The following is a 15753-nucleotide window of genomic DNA, read 5'->3' on the forward strand; positions in this document are numbered from 1 at the left end:
CAGCTCCACATTCCTGTGCTCCAGCAGGAACTGTGCCCGGCACTAATTGTGCTGCTCCATCTGGTGCCAATCAGGATCTCTGCTGGAACACTGGGCCCAGTTATCAGCAGCTCTCCTCAAGGCTGGGGACCAGATGGAGAGAACCCAGAGAAAGGAAGGGAACAGGATCACAGCTCTCTTCAGTTTTTTCTCAACTGGTTTATTTAGTTTAAAAAAGACAAAGGATGAGGGCAGAAATTACAGCCATCTTTGAGTAAGGACTGCTACAAAAAAGATAATTAAATTTTCTGAGACCATACGGAAGACAAGAAGTAAAAGATTTAAAATGAGGCAAGGGAGGGTTAATTAGATTTAGGAAATAACTTCAACATTTCAGCTGCTGCAAGAGTAGAAAAGAAGTGGAGTGAACTGCTTGAGGAGTTCATGACACTCCTCGCATTGGAAGTTTTAAATCAGAGTAAACATTTGCCAGGTCAGTTCCTCGTGAGAGGGAGCTGAAATAGGTGCTCTCTGTAAGTCCCTTCCACATCTCTTCCATGGCTCTGTATTTCCAGGTGCAGCATGGCACCAACCTGCTCTGGAAATCCACTACACCACTTGCATAGTTTTTAAGAACAATTTCTGGCCACTATCAAAAGGAACAGCCAGCAGCCAAGTATTTAGTTCTGTGGCAAATTTCATCTGAGAGAAAAGGTCTTAAAGGTGAGAAGTAATAAATGTGCTTGAAATCAGACAAGGCTGGGTGTTCCAAACCAGTACTGCTGCAGTTAGGGAGCAGTTCTGATTTAAATTGGTTCTGTAGGATTAGGAAATACAATTACTTACTCCCTGCTTAGCATTTGCCTGCAGTGTAACCACTGACCTGCTGAGAAAATGCAGTTTTGTGCTAAGACTGGTGGTAGTGAACAGGATAAATGAGCCACTGGAAACTGGACCTGTAACATTACAAACCGGCTGCCTGAGTCTGTTCCAGCCTGTAGTGAGAATAAAAAAAACCAAATTACTATTGGCACAAACAGCTGGATTTTCACCACCCCTCCATCATCAAACTCTCACTGCATTTGTGGAAGACTGGTTAGGGAGGTGGCCAGAGGTTGCAAGTAACAACATATAGATATACATAATATATATCATATATATGGATACTGGAAGAAGGAGATTAAATCATACTATTTGTTCTTAAAATTTTCTCTGTCCCCTAATTATATACATGTACTTCTTTCATCAGTAAAATCACCCTGGCTATCAATGTGTCAGAGTGCACACTGGTTTATATAAATTCTTTTTACCAAAACAGGTACTTCGGTAAAAATTGTCCCTTACAACTTACTTTAATTAAAGCAAGGCTGATAGCTTACACACAAAGAAGATCAGTGAAAGTCATATAACAAATGCTAGAACTGAACTCAGTCCAATATAATAAGGCCAGAATAAAAAAAAAATATATATATAAATAGTTCTATGTACACTTTGGTTGTCAACTCGGAGGCTGACAATATTACAAGGAGCTGTAACCTGACTGGCAGTGCAAGTCACCTGTCCAAGGAAAAAACAAAAAATAAAAAAGTAAAAATAAATCAGAATGCATCAAAAATAGGTAATGATCTGAATTATGTTAGTGATGAGAATGATGATAATGATCAGAATTACGTTGCTCTTCTCTAAACTGGAGAATTTCAGCATGTGGCTCATCAGCCACACAGGCAATGGTGTTTTGTGTTCTGGCAGCCAGAAACCACCCCCCAACTTCCTTCCTGCTGAAGGTTCTGGCCAGCACCATCTCTGTGCCGAGGACGTGCGCTGGCCTGGCACCGCCACCCTGAGAGCAACACCAGATCTGTTGCGCAGGAGGGAGCACGGACATTTGATTCCCAAAGTGCAGAGGGAAAACACAAACCAGTAACAGCCATAATTGAAAAAAGGGCAGCCTAGAAGAGAGGCAGCTGCAGGAGCTGCGAGGAGTACACGGGGTAGCCCAGGGGAGGGTCGGCCGCCTGCACGGTCAGGTTGCGCAGCAGGGCTGGGTGTGCCTGGATGCTGTAGCGCTCCTCGTCATCATTGGTGGCATAGAGCAGCTCCCAGGACAGGTTGGCCCACTGACCTCTCACAGCTTCAGCGTTGAGCTTTCCCACCTGGACTAACAACTCCTGCAGAGTGAGGACTCGGCCTGTGTAAATTCCCTACAACAACAAACAGATGGAGTTGTCCAGTATATTCTCTGACAATAGACAAGAGCATTTCAGTTCCAAAGCACTGACTGAAGCTTTGGGCTACACTCTATGAAAACTTGAAACACAGCAAAATATAAACCAGTCCCCTCAGTTCAATGCTTCCACTGGAATATAAGCAGGAAATACTGCTGCATCTGAAGAAGAGTGCAGTGGAGTTTCAATAGCAGTGGTGCCAGTTCCACTTCAAAACAAGCTTGCAGAGTCTTCATGTTTAAGAACACAATTACAAAGGGTAAAAAAGAACAGTGACAAAGAAAACCAAATTTTGACCTAGTAATTTTAATCCTTACCATGCTTGGGTCATGCCCCAGTGAGAACAGGTATGGCTTTTCCTGCAGAACTGCTTGCTGCCACTCCAGGTCTGACACCAGCCCTATGTACCAATCGCTTTCGTATTCCTCCAGGTAACTCACCAGCTCTTTGAAGTTCTCTACTGGGCCCAGGCTGGCTTTGTCCAGCATAAGTTTAAAAGTGTACCTGAAAGATGCAGAACATCACACAGTCAGTTGTGCAGCACAGACAGGAGGGAGAAAGGCTCACCAACTCTGTCAGCCACTGCTTGTCAGCTGAGTCACTGCCAGTCAGTCTGGCTACGCTTTTAGCTCACCCACATGTAAACCACATCAGCTTAAACATCTCTCATTCACCTCCAACACTTCCCCACTGCCTGATAACGGATAGTGCCAAATATCTAGATCCAGCACAGCTGTTGAGATCTGGAGACAATGAAAATAGGTTTTTTTTCCCCACTTAACACAGCAGGTTGGAGGCAGCTGCTGTGGAGAAGAGAAGAAAGAAGAAAACTCCCTACCACAGGCTTCACTGCCTGGACTCACAGGCAGTATCTTTGTAGGAAAAAACCTACAAATAAATTTAAACTGTATCAGTTTGCCACACATTACTGAAGTGACACTTCACTACATAATTTTTCTAATCTCAGGAATTATTTTCTTTTACCTGAATGCTTTTAATGCCAGCTGGAAGAGCTCTGGTTTGCCTGTTAGCCAGTCCAAGCCAGCAGACCAGGGAATGCCACCAGTGTACGCCCTGAACACGTGGCGAGGGGCAGGCACGGCGTTATCCAGGCCAAACAGACCAAAGCAACACGACAGCACCCCGTGGATGTACAGGTCTTTCAAAGCTTTATCTTTCATAAGGTCTGTGAGTAAACTGGGAGGCTTCTCTTTCAGATGAAAAAAGTCCAGTTGGCTCAAAACAAAGTGGTACCATTCCTCTGGAAACCTCTGCCTCATTTCACTGACTTTGGAAGAAGGCACTGGTGCTGTTCTCCAGTCTTCAGGGATGCTCAGCAGCTCTGAGTAAGAGCAACTAAATTCTACACGAGGCAAAACTTCTGGCTGTTTCCCTCTGTCCACAGCAGGCAGCCCAAACACCACAGCCCTGTTTAATTTATCTTCTGGCGACATTTCTTGTAGGAAATCTTGGCTCTGTGTTTCTACAGACCCTGGAATAGACAGGTGCACTTTTGGTGTCAGTCCCAACTGCCCAAGGTCTTTTCTGTCTCTTGTTCTGCTACTGGGTTCAAAATCAAAAATGTCACTATCATCAGTCCAGTCCTCTGCTGTATCAACACTAAAGCTGTCTTCTTCCCTCAGAGCTCTGGGTCCTTTCACTGCACTGCTATGCTGATTTTCTGGTAATGATCCTTGTTTGTTCTTGCTGGCACTGCCTGGGCTTTCCCATGTCTTTGATTTTTTATAACAATACTGGACAAGCATCCACACAAGCACTTTAACAAAATCATCTTTCAGGTGCTTTAGATTCTCATGGGAATCAATTATTCCAGATAACACATTCCTGGCATCAGAATACAGCCGCACAGGAACAACAGTACAGGGAGTCAGGATGTGTCCAAAATGGGGATTGGGAGACAGAATCCTTGTGTGCTCCTGATGTTCAAAGGCCATTTCAAAAATTTCATCCACTCTATGAGCTTCAGCAGCATGGCAGGATGTTTCCTGCAGCTCTAGTCCCTAAAGCACACATGAAAACAGCTTCCTGTTAGTCTTCACCAGGATATAACTTTAAATGCTACCAAGCTGTTTACTTGTAACAGAACTATTCTGAACAAGATGATTGTCAGTACTTCCACAACTGAATCTACAAATCTATCTAGAGATAACAGCAATAACAAAGCACTCACTCCAATATTAGGCACTGATCAATGTCTTAAATAAATCTTTCCCTGATGCAGATCTTATTAGCTAGCTTACCAAAGATAGTGTGTCACAAGCTAAATGATAAACAATTTCACATCTGCTACTCATGTAAATGAGTAGACTAATTAGTATAACACTCATCTTAGAAAATTAAATGTAAATCAGTTATACTGCTGAAATGTTACACAGCAAAATGTTTGCATGATTTCCAAACATCAACATCTCAATGTTCAGCATGCAATTACCTTAATGTTAACACCACAGTATGTGAAGCCTTTTTCCAACACCAATATCCACATCAGCCTGTCCTGAAAGCGGCACAAGTAATGTGACCCAGGCAGAGAGAGACCTAGGCACAAAAACAAAAAAAACAAATACAAAAACTACATATTACCTTTTCTTTACATGCCAATGAAAGGATTCAACAGCAAACACAAAATATTTCTGCATCAACATCACAATCAGTTAACACTGGCTAACTGGCACCTTGGAATCTTGAAGAAACTGGCTGAAATTGCAGCTTTGAAAAAGCTGTGTAAAGTTGGGAAAACTCACACAACTGCAGGACTACATTATTCACACCAGACCAGGTGTGAACAACTCCACCTTCAATTCCCTTTGCAGAGAGGACTTTCATGATTAAAGATCATTTCTGGCTGCATTTCCAACCACACAGTTCCCACTGATGTTCTCTGGAGACCTAAAATCCTTTTTACTGAGAATACATTCAAGAATCATGATACAGCACAGGAGTTTCCCAACGGCCCAATTTGCTGTGGGGTTTTTATTTGTTATCAGAGAAATAAAAATACAACTGAACTGTAATTTGAAAATCAGATCCTGAGCAACAGTAAATAAGTACTCAAAAAAACCACCAAAAAACCAACCCACTTTTTCTCTTTTTTACCTGTGTCATAAAAAGAGCAATAGCAAATTTCCAAAGAACTGGTGGTTGTAGTGTATTTGAAATATAACCTAATGTCAATCCTCCTAACACAACGGTTCTATTCTTAAGCACGACATTTGCTGGCAGCTTATGACCTGCTTCTGCTGTCATTCATGTCTGGTGACCACTCACTTGCAGAGAATTTTAGTTTTAAAATGTTGTAAGATGAAATCAGTGAAACCAACCATTAAGCTGTAGTTAAAATTTAAGTAACCTTTTCTATCCCACTGAGCTAATGAAGTGCATTTTCTTGCTAACATTTTACAAAGATTTTAATTCCTTTCTTGCTAGCTGTTAAAGCTACTAAAACTCCTTTACACAGAAATAACTATGGGTTTAAATTAGTGACACACAAACTGGTACCGCTTCCTTTTGAATTCATCTGAGAACACCACAGTTTTTCTTGCTTCAAGACGTTTGTTCACAGATTTTCCCATTAAAGAAGAGACTTTTTGCCCCTCAGGAGTAGTGTTTTAAATTATTTATTCTGAGCCATACATGCCACTGCAATCATGATGGGAATGGGGAAAAAAACCCTATTGAAATATGTATATATATAAAATAGATAGATATAAGAGATAAATAACATATATATGACAGATATCTGTTCTAATAATAAATGTATCCATGATATGTATAAAATATAGGTGGACTAATGCAGTAGACAAACTGAAGTATTCCTCTTTAGAGAAAAAAACTTCCTAGTTTTATTTAGTACCTCTCTAACCAGTGATGAAAGTGCAGCACATGTTTCCTAGTAAAGCACCTGGATATATTTTTCAGAAAAGCATGATTAAGGCTAACTTCCACTGCCTTCAAATATTAGGCCACTTTTCCCAGCCATAAGCCATTTTCTTAGAGGCTTATGTAAATATTTACCTCTTGTCTAAGGGCTACAGTCTTTTGATTATTTGGGTTACACAAAGGCTGTTTCTCAAGAAAATGACCTTGCAATTTTAAAACAGTTACTCTGTCTCCAGCTGGGAAAAAGACTGGGCATTTCTTCACCTCTGTCTCTGTAATTCTGTGATAATCCCATCATGATGCCTTTCACAGGCTGTCAATCCACAAGTGCTGCTACAATCCTACCCCAACTCCCTGCACAAGATATGACATTAAATCCTATCAATAGGTTTGTTCTCAGCTGTTTACTGCTACTTAGGCTATGTCATGTATTTCACAAACATCCAGTCAATATTCACCATAACCAATTAACACAGCCTAATTAGCAAAGTCACCTTCTGGATGCTGAGTAATGGGATTGATGCAGAGACAGACAGACCTACAGAGAGCAGTCTGACACATGTCCTTCTTTATGTCTGAAAGAACCCAATTTACTGCCTCCACTTAGGTGGGATCAATGCAGTCCATTCTTTTATTTAGTTTAGAAAGATTAGGATTGATATTGTTTCATCACCATTTAGTATCACCTTAAAGGTAACAAAACAGTTACTTTTTTACAGGATTGTAACAAGTAGACATCCTAGAATCATTAGCTGGAAAAGATCTACTAGATCATCAAGCCCAGTCTTTGACAGCATCACCATGTCCATGAAACCATATCACAAACTGCTACAATACTTGTTCCTTGAATGTTCCCAGGGATGATGACTCCACCACTTCCCTGGGGAGCCCATTCCAATGCTTAACCCTCCGTTCCATGAAAAAATATTTCCCAATATCCAACCTGAACCTACCCTGGTGCAACTTGTGGCTGTTCCCCTTTGTCCTATCATTGGTTGTACAAGAAGGACAAAAGTAACCCCTTTTTCCCAGATTTAACCCACACTGTGAAACGTGGTTTTCAAGCACAGATTTTCCTGTTCTCCAGCAAAACCACGTTTCCTGAAGTACTTGGCTGCAATATTTTAGAGCGCTGTCCATACATACCCAGGCCGCCGGCCGCCAGCGCAGACTGCAGCGCTGCGGCCAGGCTGGGCACCAGCTGCCGGTAGTACACGGTGTCGGAGCACACGCAGGCGCTGCCGCCCACGGGGCCCGGCCAGCTCCGCAGCGGCCGGGGGAAGCCCACCAGGAACACGGGCAGGGTGAAGAGCGGCAGCAGGGGCGAGGAAAGCAGCGCCGAGACGGCCACCAGGGCCAGCAGGACGGGGAAGAAGGCGACGTTGAGCGCGATCAGGGCGGCGCTGGATCTGCGGCGCTGCTTCTTCTCCGTCCACGACGTCAGGAGGATGGCGATGGCGAAGTGCAGCTTGGAGAGGAACTGGAACAGCCGATCCCGCAGGAGACCGACCTGGCACACGGGCAGGAAGCACGAGGTTTGTAGCCTGTAGCACAGCACAGCTACAGTAATTTGAAGACAGTAACTATTGGTGGTAGAATATATTTTAGCATTTTAGCTTCTATCTGCCCGGCCCTGGGCTCTGTAATTCTCCAGTAGGAGAGGGCAAGGAAACAGACTTCAGGTGACAACTATCTGCTTAATTTTACATTATGACCATTACCAGCAAGAGTTTGATTCCTGTGTCAAGGCTCCTGTTCCACCAGAGGTCTGGATTAAATACCAACATTTGCGCTGCTGACACAACCACCATGTCTAGTAAGGCATTTTCTGTATTCTGCCAGACCTAAAATAGAGATATGTTAGAATACATTAAAAAATATAACTATTTATTTCTGCTTACATGACCTGGAATATTTCTTCCAGGTCACTCAGGTTCTCAAATCATGTAGAAGAGCATTTCTAAGGCTAACATATTTAAATTAAAATTACCATCCTAAATATCCTTGTGAATCCAATGGAAACAGACACAGAATGCAGGTTTTGTAGTGAACGGTCAAGCGACAGGAATGCTATCATAGCAAACGGAGACACTGCAATTGAAATAAAAGAATCATTGATTTCCTTCTAAAAACGTAACAAAAGTTAACAGAGGTAAGCAGTCTTACTGCAAAGATGGAAATCCTAGCATAAAAAGAGAAACCTTCCCTTCATCATCACAAACTCCTTTCTATTGCGCTCCCACAATATTGAACAATTTATTTGCACTAATGGCCCAGGACAACAAACGTTTACATAAATGCTTAGTTCTTACTTGCTATTAGTTCTTTTGTCCTTTATTTGTTTCTCCAAGAGAATACTCAAATAAATAAACAAACATGGAATAGCAGTCATCAATCTACTTTCCCAAACAAATGCTTCTTTATGAAATGTAATAATTTAAATAAATAATTTAAATAATTGATTAATTTAAATAATTTATATTTTTATTTCCTCAAAATAGATGCATTTGTCTCTAACCTACCAGAAAGGAGGCTCTTCCCTTTACTAGCAAGCTCTAAGAACCAAATATTTAGTCAGCTTGAAGACTTTTGACTCATTTGGTTTCCAAGCACATGTTTTCAAAAGTGGGTACTGCAGTCGTAACTAAAATCCTTTAAAAGGCCCTGCTTTTTCAGCTGGGCTTTTAAAAGTCTCAATTTTTTAGGATCAACCCTATAAAAAAAATAAATAAAATCACTTTCAAATTTAATCACTTTCAAATATGCTGGACTAGTAACTTTGACCTCAAGGCACAATTTAATAAGACATCAAGTACTTCCAGCCACTTGGTTTCCCTTGGTTCATTCACAGAATCTTGCACATACAGCAATTCTAGAGTTTCAATCTCCCTACAAGCATCATCTAACAAACAACAGACAGTGGTGTATTCCTACCTAGTGTTAGTAAAATCCTCCTGACAACACCAACTTTCATTAGCCTTCTTTGCTTCTCCATGAACACAGCCACAGTCCTGACATCCTTTGGGTAAAAGGGGTTTCGGAAGACTCCAAACAAGTACACTCTCTGAATCTCTCTAAGAATCCACATAATTGCAAGCAATAGGATCAGAATGTAACTTGCTATGGCTTGGGGACTGGCTTGGGAAAGTGATGAGGAGCCTGCAAATTGATGCAGCAGGCTCGCTTCTGTGAGAGCAAATGTCAACACAGTCACATAGAAAATAAGTTCCCGCCACCCCAATTGTATTCTAAGACCTCTGTGCGTATTTTTGGATTTTCTGGAGGCTAAATGGCTGATCATGGTGTGTTTGAAGGCAAACCCAATCTCGCTTAGGTTAAGACTCAGTATGAACCCAAATCCAGTCATGAAGAGGATCACACCGAGGGGGCTGGGAATGAAATACGATGCTATTGCTGTTCCAGCAGAAATGAGAAACATTACTAACAACCTGTGAAGGAGAAAATAAAGAAGATTTGCTTGAAAAGAAAAAGGTTATAAACAATACTGATATATTTTACAATTGTATAAACATTTACTTTGTGTTACTTGACATAGGTGAACCTCCTAGTCCAAACTCCAACAGTTGTTCCATTCCCCAGAGAAAAAGTGCATCAAGCGGGGGCAGAATTCCCATGGCCCATAAGAATGGCAGAAAAAGAAACAGGATGTGCAAAATCTGGTTTGTCTGTTCTAGAATGGGTGCATTGACAGCAAACCTGGATAAAAGAAGAAATGGATTTGACTTCTGTGAAGGGAAAAATTAAACAGGAAGACTTCCTGTTTAATTACTACAGCAAATCCCAAAGTAAAAACATTACACGTGCAAGCTATAAAACCTAATGAGTATCTGTTAAAAGGAAAAATAAGCACATATATTTATGCTTGGGACAGTAACACATTAATTTGAACACCAGAACACAGACAAAATTTTCATTTAAAAGATTTGAAGCCTTCAGATGAATACAGTGATGCAATTACCCTGATTATTTTTGTTACTGTTGTGATAATACACTGAAAAAACACTTGTGCAAAAAAGAAAGGTCCACAGGCTCCAAGGCCTCAAGTGTTTAACAAAAATATTGTAAAGTATTTTTTTCAGAAACACAAAAGCAAAATTTTATGCAATTTCAAGGCCCAAGCTCTAGGCTTTAACACTGGAAGAACCGGCATGTTGCCTGTACACCTACAGATAACATTATATATTCCTAGAGAGAGTTTATTTCTACATAAAAGTGTCAATATCTTCCTGCAGAAACATAAAGATCAGTATGAGAAATTTGCATAAATTCTAACCCATATGTAGTTCACCAGTTAAAGGTGGTAGACTGCCAAGATATTTGGTTTCCCTCTACTTTTTAATAAGTAAGCAAGCCTCAGAGGAATTTTATCAGGAATTTTGACAATGTCTTAACCTTCTCCTCAGGAAATAGAATAGTTCTGAATTTGGAGTCCAAGATCATATACCTAATTCTTATACCTCACCTGAAGTGGCAGTTAGGGTAAATCATGAACAAAGACACCTCACAGTGAAAAATTCAAACATTGTTTTTTCATGTATCTGAAGGACCCCAACCATAAATATGTACATGTGACAAAGTGCTATAAATATCACCTGACAGGGAGAAAGAATGCAGAGAGTGAATCTAAAAGCATCTTGTTTTAGGAGCCTAATACTACAAATATCCCAGCTAAGACACTCTTCTGAAAAACAAAAATGTGACTCTTCAAATTTGTAGACTGACACAGCTCTTTTGTATTGCAAAAGCATTTAAAAATCCAAGTTCAAAATCTGTATAACAGAGACACAGCAATATTCCCATTTGCATATCTAGTCATTAAAACCAAATTCAGAGGTGGGGTTTGGTTGGTTGGTTTGTTTGTTCTTGCCTGTTGTATAAATGCCTCTGCTATCACTTTACAGAGCTTAAATTAGAAAGTATTCCAGGATGAAATCTGGACACAAATCCAGTAATCCTGAAGCTTGCAGTGTTTAGATATATGATTCCAGGTCAGGAACATGTGTTTTCAAAACACATCCTTTAAAGGATATAGATGCAAATGCTTCAATACAAAAATATGAAAAATGACGTGATAGAAGTTTTACCTATCTCTTACTTACAAACTGCTCTTCCTAGTTTACATGGAATGCTATAAAAATTTAAGAACCTTTTTATACACAGCATAGAACCTCAGTTTTTATCATATATGCATCAATCTTCTTTCTTTAAAGTTACTACAGTTGATTAGAATATCAAAATAAATTTTCCTCAAATGAATCATTTAACCTTTCCCATCAAAAATACACAGAGTAACCATCACTTAAACTGGCTAAATGCAATATTACGTTTACCTGTGTGCAAGATCCACTGCAATGAAGACAAAAATGTAGAAAGGTCTCATCAGAGCAGTGATTTCATAAGTATCCAGTGCTTGGAAAGTGGCTGTTTCGGTGGCTGTGTTTACGATTAATGAGTACTCTCCTATGCATATGGTCACCCATCCAAGCACAAAGATCACAACAGTTCCTCCAATGTTGCTATATAACAAGGTTATTCTGTTTGGCAGCAAATACCAAGTTCCCAGCCCACACAACACCCCTGCCAGAAGGGAATGGAATACGGTGTTGATTATGTACTTCTTGCCAGGAATAATAAATTTTACTGTCTCTGAACCTACACAGCTGGAAAATTCAAACTCATCTTCATCTGTCAGGGTATTCTGAATTTGCATTCTTTCCACTGTCACTGTTTTCTGCTTTGCATAGAGGTTTGTCATCTGAAGAGCAAGTGCAGTAACGAACATGAGTCCTCCTGACAGCGCAGCGGTGCAGAAGTCCTTCATCACTCCCAACTGGTACAGGAGTGTTCCCACTCCTCCCCAAAGCCATGGTGTCAGGAAAAGGATGATCTGGTTCACATAGATGTAAGGAGGGGCACAGTAGCCTAATCTGAACCTGGGACCTCCCAGCACAGTCTGAGGGAAACGCTTCAAGAAGAACTCCTGTTTGTAGTCATTGAGCAGGGGTACATCTGGCCCCATCCTCGTGGCTCAGGAATGCTGGCTGGGGATCATCTTTCCTGTGAGAGAGCAGAAAGGAATACATGGACACATTACTGATTCTGGAACTCAGAACCCAGGGAATTCCTGGGTCTTCTTTTTATTTACCAAGGACAGTGGAATTCTGACATGTTGCTGTTTAGAATTTCCCAGAATACAACTATTAAGCAAAGATCTATTTTAAAATATGAACACACTCTTTCATCTGAAGGCTGCAAATAAAAATATATAACCTATTCTTGGGAGATGATAAAACCAACCCATCTCCCCATCAGAATATCTTCCTAAAACTGACATTCTTCCCACCAACCTGATTCCAATCACACCTTGCCTCAGACCTCCAGTACCAAATCCCGTTAAGGATCTCTGTATCTTGTGTCTGTGATTTCAGTGAACAGCCACACAAGTGCAGGGACACAAGCACACAGAGGGCCCTGTGAAAAATCAAAGCTTTATGGAATAAAGCTTTTTCCTACATAAATATGATAAAGAATATAAGTAGAAGTATTACAAATTGTATTCCACATCAGCACTGTTACTGTCCTCTCTACACAGCCCAGCTGCAGGACAGGATCTCACTATAACGTAAAATAAAGAGTTCACTTTCTGCTTCCTAAAACATAAAATAAAACAAACAAACAAACACAATACTTGTGAGTTGTAGTGGAATCAGCATATATTCTTCTTTGTGCCAATGGAAAAAGCTGAAAGAAAGGAAAAAAAGATACCTGTAGACATTTACAATCACCCATCAAATAGAAATAGGTTTGAATACTCATTTAGAGAGGATCAGGCAGTGTAGAAACAATGAATATAAGGTGGTAACTATGATTTTCAAATATAATTCTATGCTACTAATCATGAAAGCAAGAATCTATGAGTGACAGGCAGAAATACTCAAGCTAAGTAATAGGGTGAAAAAAACAGCACAAAAAAGCAGTGCCAATGTCATTAATAATAATCCTAAAAAAGAGATGGTGTGCATTAGGAGATGTAGAAGGACTGAAATTCTGACTTTCTTCCATTGGACCCGTACAATCTGATGAATACCCATTGCCATCCCTGGTGAGACATTAAAAATTAAACATTTGGCTGCCAGAGTCCTCAAACTACTGTGATCCCCTTTCTTCTACAATAGCAAACATTTCTGAGCCCTTCTGAGAACAATTCACCCCATTTATTTAAACAGGTATCAGTCACTTGAGTGTTGGTAGATGCTGGTCACTATGGAATGAAGTTGAACACAGTGCAAATGAGATTTTATGCATTATTGTGACTGAAAATTTGCATTCTGCATTCACTAAGTCAATACACTCCCCCATGGAAAGGAGAACCCCACAGGCTCTGTAACTACTCTTTATGTAAGCTGTGGATTTTTTTTTTTTCTTTTAATAAAATATTGAAAACACAGGTTTTTTGGTCATGCTATTTCAAGTCACTAAATATTTCTTAAAAGTAAAGAGAAGGCAGCAGTCAATTCCACTGGAACTAATGGAAAAGACACATGTTGACAATGGAGAGGGGAATTCATCCCAGACAGCTCAGGAATTTGAAAATGTAACTGTGACACGCCCAACTAAAAACAAATTTCAAATGTAATTATAAAATATCACAATTCAGCCAATCTTCTTTAGAAAAATAAGCACTGTTTAGAGGATACATGGGCGTAGAGCTAAAGTTGCTGGGATAGTTACATGCGGTAGAAGATTTATAGGCATGGAAATGACAGAACCCTGAGTTTAAAAAGAAAACATAGAACCAATAGGTGCAGAGTTTTCCTTGAAACAATTTTTGGGCAGCTGTGTTTTTCTGCTCTGAGAAGGGCTATTTTTGTTTCAAGTTCCAGTCTGCATTTGTGTTTGTCAGTTTATATTGCTAACCAAATGTTAACAAAACATTCCTCTTACAGTTTCTGTGTAAACAATAGGCATCTTTGTGTCAGACACAAGAATCTATGTACATAAACAATATAGTTCCACTTGGCTCTGCTCCAAAATGAGCCATAAAAAGAGGTGAATTTATTTGTTCAAGTTCACTAACTACAGAAACTCTTCCCTCTGCTGTTCTCCTGGCTTCCAACTAGTCAGGTAGCACATCAGGACTTCAAAGAGGGACTCATCCATGTCTTATTCCAGTGCAAAGCCCTAGCAACAAGGCTCCACACATTTGTGAGTGTTTACAGGACCTGGCTTCCAATACACATTCCTGACATAAAGGTCTGGCCCCACTTTGACAACTTGCCTGGATACCCAAACAACCCCTAGCACAACAGTCTGTCATCACCGGGGGGATCTGTGCCACTTGGATACTATCGAAGCAAGGATGGAAAATGAGCTCTAACACCATCAAGTCACTTCACAAGTTTTCCCTGCAGTAACCTCGTTTGTTACAAAGGGAAACAAAGCAAACCTTGCCACAAATTCAGGCAGGAGGACATGAATTTTCGTCTAAATGAACACCAACCTTCATGTGGGCTGATGTTGGATCAGCTAAGTTCGGTTTGCTTTTATTTTTAACAGATAACGAGAGTATGTGTACAGCTATCTGCCACCTAAGCAGCTGAAACACATAGGGCTTAAAAATCCTTACCTCGGTGGTCTTACAGGTGCTTTCATGAGAGGATAAGTAAGGGTTACAAACCACTTGCTAGCCAAGCTGGTGGAACAGGTGGGAGGTGAAGGGGAGGCTGTGGCATCCCCTGTCCCACCAAATCCAGACTCACTTCGTGCCCAGCTGTGTGCCCGCACAGCTGCTTAAAGATTCCCTGGACAAACATCCATGGCTAAAGACCCCACGGTGCTGCAGGCCAGCTTCCAGGCAGGAACAGGCTGGGAGCTCCTGCTCAGCAGTGTTGACTTCATTCCCCAGCTAGACCAGGGTCACAGCGTTTGGGGACAATGCCCCCCACCCAGTTATGGATGAGCATCCTGGCATCACTTTTGGGAAGCGGTCACCTCCTCCGAGGCACCTCTGCCCCTGATCAGAGGGGCTCCCACCTGGGCCTGCACGCTTCCCTCTCACCCACCCACCTCCCCTCACCTCTTCTAAATAAAAACACCCATCACCATTTGGCGACTACCAAAACCACCTCTGCAGTCTCCGGAGGGGAAGGGCCGAGGGGCAAACCCGCGGCAAGGAGCCTCGGCGGGGATTGCACCTACCTGTGGCCCGGGCTCGCAGCGGGGCAGGGGCCGGCAGGGCACGGGGCCGAGCCGGCGCTGGAGAAGGAGAAGGAGGAGGATGGCGGAGCGCTCCGTTCTCTGCCCGCCCCTTTTTCCCGCCCCTCAGCCGCCGCCGCCATTTTGGCCGCCTGAGGCGGGCGCTGGGGAGGCGCTGCCTGCGGGAAATGGCTCCGGCGGGCCCGCGGCTGCTCCGGCGCCTCCTCGGCGGGCTCGGTACCGGAGCGCTGAGGGACCGTGGTGCTCCCGCTCCCTCACGGCGGCCAGGGCCCCGCAGCATCCCAGAGTCGATCCCGATGGAAAAGACCGCTGGCATCATCGGGTCCAGCCCATGGCCGAACACACCGTGCCAGCCTGGCCATGGCGCTGAGTGCCCAGCTGGTCTTTAACACCTCCAGTGGCCGGGACTGCACGG

At 42.0% G+C, this 15753-nt stretch overlaps 1 protein-coding gene across 10 annotated transcripts; it reads right to left on the reverse strand.

Annotated features, from left to right (window-relative positions):
• Nucleotides 1-178: 178 nt before the first annotated feature.
• PCNX4 (pecanex 4) lies at nucleotides 179-15737 on the reverse strand. Of its 10 annotated transcripts, XM_086895173.1 has the most exons (13): nucleotides 15321-15737; nucleotides 12811-12863; nucleotides 11453-12179; nucleotides 9639-9818; nucleotides 9036-9550; nucleotides 8092-8192; nucleotides 7823-7945; nucleotides 7248-7611; nucleotides 4657-4760; nucleotides 3189-4225; nucleotides 2522-2708; nucleotides 2102-2180; nucleotides 179-974 (listed from the first exon to the last, which is right to left on the reverse strand). In XM_086895173.1, the coding sequence occupies exons 3-13, from the start codon at nucleotides 12139-12141 to the stop codon at nucleotides 805-807; spliced, it is 3549 nt and encodes a 1182-aa protein (XP_086751299.1). In that variant the 5' UTR covers nucleotides 12142-12179; nucleotides 12811-12863; nucleotides 15321-15737; the 3' UTR covers nucleotides 179-804. The 10 variants fall into 10 exon arrangements, with proteins under 10 accessions (XP_086751299.1, XP_086751298.1, XP_086751305.1 ...); XM_086895172.1 differs by having other exon boundaries at nucleotides 179-2180; nucleotides 15321-15717; XM_086895179.1 differs by lacking the exon at nucleotides 9639-9818 and having other exon boundaries at nucleotides 15321-15703.
• Between the last annotated feature and the right edge of the window lie 16 nt (nucleotides 15738-15753).

The sequence above is a fragment of the Cyanistes caeruleus genome, chromosome 6, assembly GCF_971803275.1.
Source record: "Cyanistes caeruleus chromosome 6, bCyaCae1.hap1.1, whole genome shotgun sequence".
In the NCBI taxonomy this organism is placed as follows: domain Eukaryota; kingdom Metazoa; phylum Chordata; class Aves; order Passeriformes; family Paridae; genus Cyanistes; species Cyanistes caeruleus.

Coding starts and splice junctions, on each gene's coding strand:
- PCNX4 (XM_086895172.1), bottom strand. CDS start 12,141: ATGGGGCCAGATGTACCCCTGCTCAATGACTACAAACAGGAGTTCTTC. Junction 4,226..4,656: donor ACTGTGGTGTTAACATTAAG/GTAATTGCATGC, acceptor TGTGTGCTTTAG/GGACTAGAGCTGCAGGAAAC. Junction 2,181..2,521: donor TGGGGCATGACCCAAGCATG/GTAAGGATTAAA, acceptor TTGTTGTTGTAG/GGAATTTACACAGGCCGAGT.